Source organism: Hippopotamus amphibius, chromosome 1, assembly GCF_030028045.1.
Source record: "Hippopotamus amphibius kiboko isolate mHipAmp2 chromosome 1, mHipAmp2.hap2, whole genome shotgun sequence".
In the NCBI taxonomy this organism is placed as follows: Eukaryota; Metazoa; Chordata; class Mammalia; order Artiodactyla; family Hippopotamidae; genus Hippopotamus; species Hippopotamus amphibius.
Genome location: NC_080186.1, coordinates 27,926,547 through 27,942,604, shown reverse-complemented (window position 1 = coordinate 27,942,604; position 16,058 = coordinate 27,926,547). Strand labels below are relative to the sequence as shown.

General features: G+C 37.4%; 1 protein-coding gene across 11 annotated transcripts in view; it reads right to left on the bottom strand.

Annotated features, from left to right (window-relative positions):
* Positions 1-16,058, bottom strand: part of ZMYM4 (zinc finger MYM-type containing 4) — a 179,666-nt gene that overhangs the window by 149,625 nt on the left and 13,983 nt on the right. For 6 of the 11 annotated variants that reach the window (XM_057704730.1, XM_057704757.1, XM_057704811.1 and 3 more), the window contains exon 2: positions 10,719-10,775. The exons of the other annotated variants lie outside the window; for them this stretch is intronic. In XM_057704730.1, coding sequence (XP_057560713.1) covers positions 10,719-10,775 — 57 coding nt within the window. The remainder of the gene's footprint in view (positions 1-10,718; positions 10,776-16,058) is intronic. 11 annotated transcript variants of the gene reach the window in all.

Sequence of the window (16,058 nt, the reverse complement as noted above, 5' to 3'; positions counted from 1 at the left end):
TGGTTATCACAACTGGGGAGTTCTACTGACATCTAGTGGGTAGAGTACCAGGAATGCTGCAAAACATCAACAATGTACACAACAGCCACCACAACAAAGGATTATCTGGACTGAAAAGCCCCTGCGTGATCTAGACAGTTATCTCCCTGATCTCATCTCTTAGTACGCACCATCTTGCTCACTCACCTCCAACTACTACCTGTTTGACGTTCATAAAACATGCACAGTACTCTCCTGCCTCAGAGCTGTTGCCTTTGTTGTCCCCTATATCTGGAATGTTCTTCCTCTCAGATATCCATATGGCTCTTTTTCTCATTTCCTTCAGATTTCTGCTTAGACAACACTTTAAAATTGCAATGCCCCTTCCGCCATAGCATACTGTGTCCCACTTTAATAATATTGAGTTTTCCCATCCAGGCATGTGATATATTACTCTATTTTTTTCAAGTCATCAAAGTATAGTGGTTACAGGGACTTCCCTGGTAGTCCACTGGTTAAGACTCCACCACGCTTCCACTGCAGGGGGCACAAGTTCAGTCCCTGGTTAGAAACTAAGATCCTGTATGTCACGTGACACACCTGAAAAATTTTTTTAAAAAGAGCATAGTGGTTACAGATTCTCAGGAGTTCGGAGTCACACTGCTTGAATAGGTTCTTCCTCACTCTAGCCAACTAAATAACCTTGACTGAGCACTTTACCTCTCTATTACCCTTGGACACAGCATAATATTATGGGGTCATTGTGAAGAGTAAATGAGTTAATAAGGCCAGACACTATAAAACTCCTAGAGGAAAACAAAGGAAGAACACTCTTTGACATAAATCACAGCAAGATCTTTTTTTACCCACCTCCTAGAGTAATGGAAATAAAACAAAAATAAATAAGTGGGGACTCCCTGGTGGCGCAGTGGTTCAGAATCTGCCTGCCAATGCAGGAGACATGGGTTCAATCCCTGGTCCAGGAAGACCCCACATTACTGCAGAGCAATTAAGCCCGTGTGCCACAAACTACTGAGCCTGCACTCTAGAGCCCTCAAGCCACAACTACTGAGCCCACGTGCCACAACTACTGAAGCCCATGCACCTAGAACCTGTGCTCCACAAGAGGAGCCACCGCAATGAGAAGCCCAGCCCGCACACCACAAGGAAGAGTAGCCCCCGCTCACCACAACTACAGAAAGCCCATGTGCAGCAACAAAGACCCAACGCAGCCAATAAAAAAATAAATTAAAAAAAAAAAAAACCCTAAATGTTCAACAATAAAGAACTTAAAAAAAAAAAAAACAAGAATCCACCTGCCGATGCAGGGGATATAGGTTCCATCCCTGGTCTGGGAAGATTCCACATACCACGGAGCAACTAAGCCCATATGCCACAACTACTGAGCCTGTGCTCTAGAGCCTGTGAACCATAACTACTGAGCCTGTGTGCCACAACTACTGAAGCCCGCACACCTAGAGCCCACGCTCTGCAATAAGAGAAGCCACCGCACTTAGAAGCCCATGTACCACAACATAGAGTAGCCCCTGCTTGCTGCAACTAGAGAAAGCCCACACGCAGCAACAAAGACACAACACAGACAAAACAAAATAAACTTATAAAAATAAAGTGGGACCTAATGAAACAAAAGCTTTTGCACAGCAAAGGAAACTATAAACAAGACGAAAAGACAACCCTCAGAATGGGAGAAAATATCTGCAAATGAATCAACTGAGGATTAATCTCTAAAATATATAAACAGTTCATGCACCTCAATATCAAAAAAACAAATAACCCAATCGAAAAATGGGCAGAAGAACTAAATAGGCATTTCTCCAAAGAAGAGGGCCAAGAGACACATGAAAAGTTGTTCAACATCACTAATTATTAGAGAAATGCAAATCAAAACTACAGTGAGGTATCAACTCACACAGGTTAGAACGGGCACCATCAGAAAATCTACAATCAATGCTGGAGAGGGTGTGGAGAAAAGGGAACCCTCTTGCACTGTTGGTGGGAATGTAAATTGATACAGCCACTATGGAGGTTCCTTGAAAAGCTAAAACTAGAATTACGAAATGACCCAGCAATCCCACTACTGGACATATACCCAGAGAAAACCATAATTCAAAAAAACACATGTACCCCAATGTTCACTGCAGCACTACATACAATAGCCAGGTCATGGAAGCAACCTAAATGTCCATCAACAGAGGAATGGATAAAGATGATGTGTACCTATATACAATGGAATATTAGCCATAAAAAAGGAACGAAATTGGGACATTTGTAGAGACACGGATGGACCTGGAGACTGTCATACAGAGTGAAGTCAAAAAGAGAAAAACAAATATCATATATTAGTGAATATATGCGGAATATAAAAAAATGGTACAGATCAACCGGTTTGCAAGGCAGAATTAGACACAGATGTAGAGAACAAACATATGGATGGACACCAAGGGGGGAAAGGGGGGTGGGGTGGGATGGGATGAATTGGGAGACTGGGACTGCCATATATACATTACTAATAAGAAAAAAAAGTATCGAAGCTGAGACGAAGCGAGAGAGTAGCACAGACATATATATACTACCAACTGTAAAACAGATAGTCAGTGGGAAGTTGTTGTATAACAAAGGGAGTCCAACCCGAGGATGGAAGATGCCTTAGAGGACTGGGGCGGGGAGGGTGGGGGGGGACTCGAGGGGGGGGCGTCAAGGAAGGGAGGGAATACGGGGATATGTGTATAAAAACAGATGATTGAACTTGGTGTACCCCCCCCAAAAAAATTAATAAATAAATAAAATTAATTTTAAAAAAGTATCAAATTGTACACTTTAAATATATGCAGTTTATTGTACGTCAATTATATCTCAAAAGTTCTTTAAAAAAAAGTAAATGAGTTAAGATTCATGTGCTTAAAACAATGTTCAATAAAAAGTAGTTGCTGTTAATATTATTATTTTATTATTTATTATCACCATATCCTTAAGTAAGTCTTGTCACTTTCCTTAAGTCTCACATATTTCTTTTTTTTTTTTTTTTTGGCCGCGTTGGATCTTCGTTGCTGTATGCAGGCTTTCTCTAGTTGTGGCGAGTGGGGGCTACTCTTCATTGCGGAGTACGGACTCTAGGTGTATGGGCTTCAGTAGGTGCGGCACATGGCCCCTAGAGCACAGGCTCAGTAGTTGCGGCGCAGGGCTTAGTTGCTCTGCGGCATGTGGGATCTTCCTGGATGAGGGATCGAACCCGTGTCCCCTGCACCGGCAGATGGGTTCTTAACCACTGTGCCACCAAGAAAATCCCTCACATATTTCTTATTAGGTTTATCCAAAAGAATTTTAGATTTGGTGGATCAATCTTTTCTAAAATATTACTTTCTAACTACTTATAGTCAAGTTATTGGGTTTTTGCGGGATTTTTAAAATATTTTTATTTCATAACCAGGTATTTTACTGTTCTCTGTTATAACCCTAATATATGCTCTTCTCTTCCTCCAGATTGTTTTCCTTTGGCAATTTTACTTCTTTTTTTTTTTATTTTGGCTGCGCCATGCGGCTTCCAGAATCTCAGTTCCGCAAGGGGGAACTGAACCTGGGCCACGGCAGTGAAAGCGCTGAATCCTAACCACTAGACCACCAGGGAACTCCCTGCACTTTTACTTAGCCCTAAAATATTTTCTACTGATACTCTTGAGATTTTCAGGTAATTAACTATATCACCAGAAAATAATAATTAATCAACTAAGCTTTACACCTCTCATTTATTCTTCTCACCCAACTATATTGCTCAGAACTTGCAGAACAGTAGTAATAAGTAATTCTGATAATAGTAGGCATCTCTCCTAAATTGCAAAGGACAATTGTTGGACTCTAATACCTATGTGTTACCATGTGAAGGACATAACCCTCTATTCTTAGTTTTACAGAAAGTGACTTTATTAGAAATGAATACTAAACATATCAAGGTCTTTTTTAGCATCTTGATGTTGGATCTTATCTATTTTGGCAAATATTTTTTAAAACATGAAAATAAACTTTCTCAAAGGTTACAAACAGAGATTAGAAACTTGGGAAGTTGTTCTCTGACATTATTTACCATTTCTTAAAACAGTTTTTGGCCTATTCAGGTCTCTACTTTTTTTTTTGTTGTTAAACTTTTGGCTGCACCGCGAGGCATTCGGGATTTTAGTTCCCCGACCAGGAATGGAACCCATGCCCCCTCCAGTGGAAGCATGGAGTCTTAACCCCTGGACCACTAGGGAAGTCCCAGGTTTTCTACTTGAATCAATTTTGGTAACTGATTTTAGAAAACCTTCCATTTCTCCTAATTTATATGTGTATCAGCATTGAGTTAACCATACGTCGACTAGTTCAACATATGATTCCGAGTCTGTTATGATTATAGCCTTTTCTTCTCCCTCGTACTATTTCTTTTTTTTCCCCTCAATTATACCTGTCAAAAATGTGTTTACTTTATTGGTCTCTTCACAAAGAATCAGCTCTTATTTTTATCAGTGTATAGATTTTCTATTTCTTAACTCATTTTTTCTAACTCATTATTTTCAACTTTAATTCTTCCCTTGGCCTTTCCTCAGGTTCTAACATACAAAGCTGCATATGCAGTTCATTTTTTTATACTGAAAGCATGTAATGCTAAATATATACATATATGTGTATGTATGTATGTATGTATGTTGGGGAGGGGCATGCTGCATGGCTTGTGGGATCTTAGTTCCCCGATCAGGAAGTGAACCCGGGCCCTCGGCAGTGAGAGCACGGAGTCCTAACCACTGGACCACCAGGGAATTCCCCTAAATATCTTCTTTAGAGTATAGCTCTGCTCACATCCCAGGTTGTGATATGGCATGTTCTGTCATTCTTTTTCTTTATTGAGGTATAATTAACATACAACTCGTTATACTCTATAACAACTGAAGTTAGTTATAACTTGTTTAACCTAAGAGTTGCTTAAACGTTTTAAAGTTTCCAAACAGTTAAATTGTTTTAATTGATACTCTACTCATTACAGCTTTACTGCACTGTGGTCGAAGAATATAATATCTAAATTTTAAGGTTTTAAAATTTGCAATTTTCTTCTGAAGTATAAATTATGATTGATTTCTGTAAATGTTCCATGACAGTATAAAAAGAAGGCAATGTCTCCCCATTCTGTACCAAGTTCAATTAAACTATAGTTCCTCTAAACCATTTAAATTTTTGTTTTATATACTTTAATGCAAGGCTTTTTGATACATAAAAATTCATGGCTGTTACAGCGTCAATGAGAATTATATCTTTTACAAACAAAAGTCAGAAATTTGTGGCAGTTAATTATTTTTGACATAGTTTTGTTTTAATATTAAAATTCTAATTTTGCTGCATATGCTTTATATACATTGTTTCATTTTTAACTTTTATTAGTTTTCATTCCATTTTAGATTTTTTAACATAAAGCAGAGTTCATATTCAATAGGAGAATCTGGGATTTCCCTGGTGGCGCAGTGGTTAAAAATCCACCTGCCAATGCAGGGGATACAGGTTCAATCCCTGGTCCAGGAACATTCCACATGCCGCAGAGCAACTAAGCCCATGTGCCACAATTACTGAGGCTGCACGCCTAGAGCCCATACTCTGCAACAAGAGAAGCCACCACAATGAGAAGCCCGCACACCACAATGAGGAGTAGCTCCCACTCACCACAACTAGAGAAAGCCTGCACAAAGCAACAAAAACCCAACGCAACCAATAAATAAACAAAGAGTTTGTTTTAAAAAAACAATACTACAGGGGAAGAAATGTGGGAGGGATAGATGAAACAAGAGGCAGAAAGTTGATGAATCTTGAAGATAAATGATGAATACATGAGCATTAGTTGAACTATCCACTTATATTTGTTTGAAAATTTTCATAGCAAAAGTTAAAAAAAAGTAGTAATCAAGTAGAAACCTCTTAAACACAGTTGTACTCCTCACACTAAACAAGCAGCTTTTTTCCACATAAAACTTCTTACTACAACCCTAAAAATAACTATTAGGGGACCTCTCTGTATTCTTTTCTTCCAACAAATGGCAACTAAACAGAGCAAATCTTCTGTTGTTAATAGACATAGGACTCTTTTTTCCTTTTCATTATGGTTGAATATTCTTCCAATTAAAGTGAAATTATTTTCCGTATATAAAAATTACAGTAAGAAAAATGTTTACTTCTCTAATATAAAGACATCAAACATGAAGAAAAACTCAAGGTCAGTATTTTCTATAATTTTCTTTAAAGAAGCATTCCAATTTTGACATAAATTCATGAAAACTCACATGAAGGTCATATAAAAAAGCAAGGAAGTTACTATGATATATTGGAATTCTAGAACTTCTGAAAACATCACAGTCAATTTCAGGAGAACAAATGAGTTGAATGAAAGAATAATTGGAGCAAATAGTTTGCTTCTTAAATAATTCAAGTGTCACATAGAATGGAAAGTAAGAAAAGAGTACTGTTCACTCCCAGTTCCTGGCAATGACTTCTAAGACTTCCATGACACTATCCTTGGCTCTTACTCTTTTCCCTTTGCTTTTAGAAATCACCACCTAGTGTATTTCAAGCGCACTAACCTACTGAACCCTACTAAGAGAGTGTCTTCATTTCCATTTTACCCATAAGGAAACACAAACTATGTTACTGGTAAGGACCCAGGCCAAATTCTACTGCCAGTGGTTCCTACTCTGCAATCTTCCACTTTCCCCCCTATATTCTATTTCAAAAGGTCTGGGATAGATAGAAACTGGATGAACATTTGTTCATTGTAAGGGGGTGAGGGGGGAGACAGAATTCCCCCAGGTGATTCTTAAGAATACTGATAATTAAAAACAAATAACACCACCATTTTTTTGGTTTGGGTTTTTTTGTTTGTTTGTTTTTGGCTGCACTGAGCAGCATGTGGGATCTTAATTCCCTGATCAGAGATCAAACCCATGCCCACTGTATTGGGAGCTCAGAGTCTTTTTTTTTTTTTTTCTTGTTGTAGCTCATGGGCTCTAAAGCGCAGGCTCAATAGTTCTGGTGCATGGGCTTAGCTGCTCCGTGGCATGTGGGATCTTCCTTGACCAGGGATCGAACCCATGTCCCCTGCATTGGCAGGCAGATTCTCAACCACTGCGCCACCTAGGAAGCCCGGGGAGCTCAGAGTCTTAACCACTGGACCACCAAGGAAGTTCCTACACCATGGTTTTTATTCTTCAATTTGTTAATGTGGTATATCATATTGATTGACTGATTTGTGGATATTGAAAAATACTTACATACTTGGGATAAACCCCACTTGATCACTGCGTATGATCCCTTAAATACATTGTTGGATTCGGTTTGCTAGTATTTTGTTGAGGATTTCTGTATCTATGCTCATCAGTGACAGTAGTTTGTAATTTTCTTTTTTTGTTATAAATGTGTCTGATTTGAGTATCAGATGGTAGTGGCCTCACAGAATGAGTTCACAAGTATTCCTTCCTCTGCAAATTCTTGGAAAAGTTTGAGAAGGATAGCTATTAACTATTCCCTAAATGTTTAGTAGAATTCACCAGTGAAATCATCTGGTCCTGGACTTCTGTTTGTTGAGACTTTTTTAAATTACTGATTTAATTTCAGTACTGATACCTGGTCTGTTCATATTTTCTATTTTTTCCTGGTGTTCAGTCTTGGGAGATTGTACCTTTCTAAAAAATGTGTCCATTTCTTCTAGGTTGTCCGCTTTGTTGGCTTACACTTATTCATAGTAGTCTCTTATGACCCTCTGTATTTCTGTAGTATCAGTTTTAGCTTCACCTTTTTCATTTCTGATTTTATTGATTTGGGCCCTCTCCCTTTTATTCTTGATGAGTCTGGCTAAAGGTTTATCAATTTTGTCTATCTTTTCAAAGAACTAGCTTTCAGTTTCATTAATCTTTTACATTGCTTTTTATTGCAGAGGAAGGAACACCTCTGATCGCATTCTATGAGGCCACCATCACCCTGATACCAATACCAAAGATATCACAAAAAAAAAGAAAACTAAAGGCTAATATCACTGATGAACACAGATGCAAATTTCCTCAACAAAATACTAGCAAACCAAATTTAACAATACGTTAAAAGGATCATACCCCATGATTAAGTGGAATCAATTTATCCCAGGAATCCAAGGATTTTTCAATGTCTGCAAATCAATCAATGTGATACACACTGACAAACTGAAGAATAAAAACCACATGATCATCACAATAGATGCAGAAAAGGCTTTTGATAATATCCATTTATGATTAAAAAAAACCTCTCCAGAAAGCAGGCATACAGGGAACACATCGCAACATAATAAAGGTCACTTATGACAAACCCACAGCTAACATTACACTCAACGGTGAAAAGCTAAAAGCATTCCCTCTAAGATCAGGAACAAGACAACAATGCCCACTCTCGCCACTTTCATTCAACACAGCTTTGGAAGTCCTAGCCACAGCACTCAGAGAAGAAAAAGAAATAAAAGGAATCCAAATGGAAAAAGAACTAAAACTGTCACTGTCTACAGATGACATGATACTATACATAGAAAACCCTAAACATACCACCAGAAAACTACTAGAGCTCAATAACGAATTCAGTAAAGTTGCCGAATACAGAATTAATATACAGAAATATCTTGCATTTCTAAGCATTAACAACAAACTATCAAAAAGAGAAATTAAGGAAACAATCTCATTTACCATCACATCAAAAAGAATAAAATGCCTAGGAATAAACCCACCTCAGAAGGCAAAAGACCTGTACTCCAAAAACTATAAGACACTGATTGAAAAAAAAATGAAGTCGACACAAACAGATGGAAAGATATACTGTATCCTTGGATTGAAAGAATCAATATTGTTAAAATGAGCATACTACCCAAGGCAATCTACAGATTCAATGCCATCCCTATCAAACTAGCAACGGCATTTTCACAGAGCTAGAACAAATAATTTTGAAATTTGTATGAAAACACAAAAGACCCTAAATAGCCAAAACAATCTTGAGGAAGAAGAATAGAGCTGAAGGAATCATGCTCCCTGACTTCAGACTATACCACAAAGCTACACTAATCAAACACAGATTATAAAAACAGACACACAGATCAACGGAAGAGGATAGAGAGCCCAGAAATATACCCATGTACTTATGGTCAATTAATCTAAGACAAAGGAGACAAGAATGTACAGTGGAGAAAAGACAGTCTCTTCAATAAGTGGTGCTGGGAAAACTGAACAGCTACGTGTAAAAGAATGAAATCAGAATATTCTCTAACACCATACACAAAAATAAACTTAAAATGGATTAAAGACCTAAATGTAAGACTGGATACTAAACTCCTAGATGAAAACATAGGCAGAACACCATTTGACATAAATTGCAGCAAATTTCCAAAATATACAAATATACAAACAGCTCAGACTGCTCAATACCAAACAAAAAACAGAACAGAAAAACAACCAATCAAAAAATGGGCACAAGATCTAAACAGACATTTCTCCAAAGAAGACATACAGATGACCAACAGGCACAGGAAAAGATGCTCCACATCACTAATTATTAGAAAAATGTAAATCAAAACTACAATGAGATATCACCTCACACCAATCAGAATAGCCATCACCAATAAATATACAAATAATAAATGTTAGAGAGGATTTGAAGAAAAGGGAACCCTACTACACTGTCAGTAGGAATGTAAACTGGTGTAGCCACTATGGAGAACAGTCTGGAGGTTTCTTAAGAAACTAAAAATAGTGCTGCCATATGATTCAGCAATCCCAATCCTGGGTATATATCTGGAAAAGATGAAAACTCTAATTCAAAACAATACATTCACCCCAATGTTCATAGCAGCACTACTTTCAATAGCCAAGACATGGAAACAACCTAAATGACCACTGACAGATGAATGCATAAAGAAGATGAGGTGTGGGACTTCCTAGGTGGCCCAGTGGGTAAGAATCTGCCTGCCAGTGCAGGGGACACGGGTACGATCCCTGTCCCAGGAAGATACCACATGCCGTGGAGCAACAAAGCCCATGCACCACAACTATTGAGCCTGCGCTCTAGAGCCCGTGAGCCACAACTACTGAGCCCATGTGCCGCAACTACTGAAGCCCACGTGCCTAGAGCCCATGCTCTGCAACAAGAGAGACCACCACAATGAGAAGCCCGCGCACCACAATGAAGAGTAGCCCCTGCTCTCCACAACTAGAGAAAGCCCATGTGCAGCAACAAAGACCCAACACAGCCAATTAAATAAATAAATTTATATATAAAAAAATGTTAGAGCTGTAGTAGAATATGTGGTAAAAGAATAAATTGTTAAAAAAAAAGATGAGGGGTGTGTGTGTGTATATATATGTATACACACACATACATACATACACACACACACAAAGGAATATTACTCAGCTGTAAAAAAAGAAATAATGCCATTTGCATCAACATGGATGAACCTAGAATTTATCATACTAAGTGAAGAAAATCAGAAAAAAACAAATATATTTCACATATCACTTATATGTGGAATCTAAAAAAATGATACAAATGAACTTCCTTACAAAACAGAAATACACTCACAGACATAGAAAACAAGCTTATGGTTACCAAACGGGAAAAGGGAGGAGGAATAAATTATGAATTTGGGAGTAACAGATACAGATATTTTCTTTATATAAAATAGATAAACAACAAAGACTTACTGTATGGCACAGGGAACTATATTCAATATCTTGTAATAACCTATAATGGAAACAAATCTGAAAAAATAGACAAATACATGCATATCAATCATTTTGCTGTATACCTGAAACTAATACAACATTATAAATCAACTATACTTAAATAAAAAGTTGCTTGTTTTGAGAAAGAAAAAAAGAAAGAAGGAAGAAAAAAGAGAAAAAGGAAAAAGAAATACACCACGATACGTGTTCTCCTGGGTCCTTTGATATGATCTATGTGCTGATTCCCACAAAATTAAATTTGTGTGTGTGTGTATTCACCACCCTCAATCTCAATTTCTGCTCTTTCAAAAACACTTAAAGGAAATGAAGTTGAGCCACAGACTAGGAAAAAATATTTGCAAAACACATATTTAATAAAAGATCTGTATCCAAAGTACAAAAACATTATATGACCCAGAAGTCCAACACCTAATTATTTATCCAAAGGAAATGAAAATGTTTTATATGTGTATACAAAAACTTATAAGCAAGAAATTCAGACTGCTGTTTTCTGTTAAAAAGAAAACGTTACTGTTCCTTATGTTACTGTCTCCTACTGAAGATTCGTATCTGAAATTACTTTTAGAATCAGTGCTAGAGGGATTTCCCTGGTGACACAGTCCACCTGCCAACGCACAGGACACTGGTTCAATCCATGGTCCAGGAAGATCCCATATGTCAAGAAGCAACTAAGCCCATGCGCCACAACTACTGAGCCTGTGCTCTAGATCCTGTGAGCCACAAGTACTGAAGTCCACACGTTCTAGGGCCCACGTGCCTAGAGCCTGTGCTCTGCAACAAGAGAAGCCACGCAATGAGAAACCCAAACACCGAAACAAACAGTAGCCCCCACTCACCACTAGAGAAAGCCCACGAGCAGCAACAAAGACCCAACACAGCCAAAAAAATAAAAAAGAAAATGAAATGAGACTTAAAAACAAGAATCAGCGCTAGAAAATATTGCTTTTAGCAAATACAGTAATATTTGCTCCATTTAATAACGGCACATACTTATCTAATCATATTCTCTAATCAGTCACAATATTAGAATTATCTGTATTTTCCTACTATGGTCCTTTTTTTTTAAAGTCTGTTTCTATTTTTTTTAATTACTTTTTTTATAATTTTTTAAATTTATTTATTTTATTTATTGGCTGTGTTGGGTCTTCACTGCTGTGCACAGGCTTTCTGTAGTTGCTGAGAGCAGGAAGTACTCTTCATTGCAGTACGCAGGCTTCTTATCGAGGTGGCTTCTCTTGTTGCGGCACACGGATTCTAGGCATGCGGGCTTCAGTAGGTACAGTGCGTGGGCTCAACAGTTGTGGCTCGTGGGCTCTAGAACACAGGCTCAGTAGCTGTGGCGCATGGGCTTAGTTGCTTCGCGACTTGTGGGATCTTTCCGAACCAGGGCTCGAACCTTTTTCCCCTGCATTGGCAGGCGGATTCTTAACCACTGCGCCACCAGGGAAACCCCTTAAATTAATTTTTATTGGAGTATAGTTGCTTTACAATGTTGTGTTAGTTTCTACTGTACAGCAAAATGAATCAGCTATACATATACACATATCCCCTCTTTTCTGGATTTCCTTCCCATGTAGGTCACCACAGTGCATTAAGCAGAATTCCCTGCGCTATACACTATGTTCTCAGTTGTCTATTTTATACTTAATATCAATAGCATATATGTGTCAATCCCAATCTCCCAATTCCTCCCACCTCCCCTAATCTTATTTCTCTTAATCTTTTTTTTATATCCTTTCATAAACTGCCTCAAATTCACTGTGGAAAGGGTTGTGTTTGAACAAATATAAATAAAGAAATTATACCCAGGGACTTCCCTGGCAGTCCAGTGGTTAAGACTTGGTACTTCCACTGCAGGAGGTGTAGGTTCAATCCCTGGTTGGGGAACTAACAAAAAAAAAAATTATACCCAACATAATAAGCTTTTTCCTTTTATTAATTCCTTCTTAGAAATGAAGTGGTTTTTTTCCCACTTGTATACTTTGCTTTAAAATTTTTTGAAACAGCAAATTGTTAAAGGTAGTATATTCTTGTTATAATAAATGAAGTATTTTTAAAAAACTTATAGGCAAATATTTATTATGACTTTATAATCACCAAAAATTAGAAACAATACAATTGGATAAACAAATTGTAGTACATCCATAAAACAGAATGTTAGTCACCAATAAAAAGAAACTGTTGACGTATGCAACAATATGGACGAATCTCAAATGCATTATGCTAAGTGAAAGAAGCAAAACTCATAAGGCTGCATATACTGTATGATGTCATTTATACAATTTTCTGAAAACACAAAATTATAAAATAGAAAACAGATCAGGGGTTAGTGGTAGGGGAAAGGCTGTAAAGGGACATGAAGGCATTTGGGGGCTGAGGAAACTGTTCTATATTTTGACTATGTGGGTAGTTACAGAACTATATGTATTTATCAAAACTTACTGAATTGTATAATAAAAGGGGTAAAGTTTACTCCATATAAATTTTACCTCAATAAACCTTAAATTTATTTTTCACATCCCTTGAAACATTAATGTCACTTCTAGAGTTACAGAAAAAAATTGCATATAATGCTGTTTGCTTTAGCCTCCTCTTTCTGTTACAACTTCAATGAGATGTAAATCACATACCACATAATTCACTCATTTAAAGTGCACAATTCAATGAGTGTTAGTATATTCAGAGTTATACAACCATGACCACAATCAATTTTAGAATACTTTCATTACCTCAGAAAGAAATCTCAAACCCTTTGTCTTTCACTCCCTTGTCCCAGCATTCCCCCAGGTTAGCCAGTTTAGCCCCATTTTTAACAGGAAAAAATCTTAAACAACCTAAGAATTGGAGAATATTCCTACATTATGATTTATCTATACCACAGAATATTACAAAGCCATTAAAATTATATTTACAAGTATATTTTTAATAACAGAAGCAGTGCTTAGGATAAAAATTTAGGTTAAAAAACTCAGGAAACAAAATTATATAAGAATTATGACTGAATAAAACATGATTTTTAAAAAGGCACAAAGGTAAGAAAAAAAGCGTGTCAATAAATGTGGCTGTAGTGTCAGAATTTATATAAGAGAACGGAATGAGAACTAGTTGGAACAATTTGGACAGATCTTTAGGATATATGGTAAAAATATCTAGAGAAGTGGTACTCAACCAGGTGCAATTTTACCCCTCAGGAGACATCTGGCCATGCCTGGAGATATTTTTAGTTCTCACAAATGGGGAATCAGAGCTACTGGCATGTAGTTGATAGACAGCAGGTATGCTGCTAAATATCCACAATGCACAGGACAACCCTCCCTACCTCAAACAATTACAGGTTCAAAATGTCAACAGTATCGAGGTTGAGAAACTCTGATCTACACTTTAAGATGAACTTGTTATATACTAATCACAAGCAATTTAGATCAGTAATCTAATGTAAGGAAATAATAGTTTCCTCCTTCGTCCCCATCACTATGTATATAGTCTCTTCCAGTTTTCCCATCTCAGTTTACGGTGCCACCAACTATCTAGTTTATCAAGGTGAAAACCTAGGGGCCAGCAGTCTTCCTTATTTACCTACATTCATCCACCAATAAGCACTATTGACTCCATCTCCAAAACATATCACAACCAATTCTCACCATTTTCACCTACCCCAAACAATGGTTACCTTCACACAAGGATTACACCATTCGCCTCCTAACTGACCCTGTTTCCCATTTTGCTCCCTGAAGTTCACCCTGCACACAGGAACTAAAGGAATCTTTTTAACAGATCATATTTAAAAACCACAAACTGGCTTCTCAGAGGAATATCTAATTTTGTTTCTTTCCACCCCAATCATTCACTATATTATCCTATGCTCTCTTACTTTCTTCACTAGCTGAAATTATTTTATCTATTTCTTGTTTCTTTTCTATCTTGCCCTACCACCACCATCAGCACAAACCTTGTCTTTCTTTTGTTCACTATTTCTCCAGCACCTAAAACCATACATGACATGTGTCTTAAATATGTGCTGAATGAACCAATCTCTCTTACACTAATGTTGGTCTATTTGCTCTATTGGAGCCAAAGACTAACATAACACTACATTTCCACAGAAAGGAGACTGAATCTCCTGAAGTGACCTTCTATTCTAAATGTCAGTCAGCCAAAAAACAAGAAATTATAGGTCAGGAATTAGCTGCTTAGAAGAAAGGAAAGAGGAATGAGTTCTTTCCCCCAGATCTCAAACTGCTTCCAGGTTCCAAAGAAAAGATATCCTGTACTCACTAGACAACAGACTGAAGGCTTAGTAGGTAAATGTTGCCCATTTCTCCTACATCAGCCATACAAAAGCCAGTTATATTTGTTTTCTAATTCCCTCCTACTTTGCTAAACTTTTTTTTTTTAAGTTCTTTATTGGAATATAATTGCTTTACATCTACTTTGCTAAACTTTTAACAGCCTGTGTAAAAGTCACACCCTGATCTCAGCTGTGTTGGGTGGAATTAAGCAAAGATTCTGTCTCCACATTTGGGCTGCAGAGCCCAAGCAGAACGCTTACCAAGGCTTACATGAAAGTAGCAGAGATAACCAGAAAGAAACTCTCCCATGAAGGAAGAGTAAATTTCTAGGATGAGAGTTAGAGCTATAAGGCAACCTGACTCTTCCCACAGGGAGAGAATCCAAAGAGTACCTATCTTGGGGAATTAGAATAGAAGTGAGGGACCCAACGTGTTACCTTACAGGTGAACAGATTTTCATTCCTGAAGATAAATCAGTCTCCACTGTATAAAATGAATGAGGTAGAGGAAACGGTAGAGAATGGAAAGGGAAAACAAAAGTTGTAAAGGCAAGGAAAGTAAAAAGACAAACCATGTAAAATAAGTACCAGAATTAGGGTGGGAGCAGTAGAAATAAAGTTTTAAAAATCTTATCAGATTATCTCAATAAGACTTCCCAATTAAAACTGGATTAATAAGGGAAAGGGAAGAAGTAAGATGACTCAGAAGTTTCCAACTTGGGTGAGATAATGCAGGAAGAAAAACAGGCTAAAAAGGAATAGGAAAAAAAAGAAAAAAAGGGGAAAAAAAGGAATAGGGCACTATCTGGGAGAGTAAGTACACTGTCAAGGATATAGAAAGTTCCATTTTAGGCATACTGAGTTAGCAATACTTGTAAGACGTCAAAATACAAGTCAAAGCTCACATTTGGAAACACTGATTTTGAGTTTTAGAGACAAAAGGGAAGCAAAGAAGAAAGGAAATCACAATGTAGTTAATGGGTAGTAGTTAAAATCACTGTAGAAGGGAT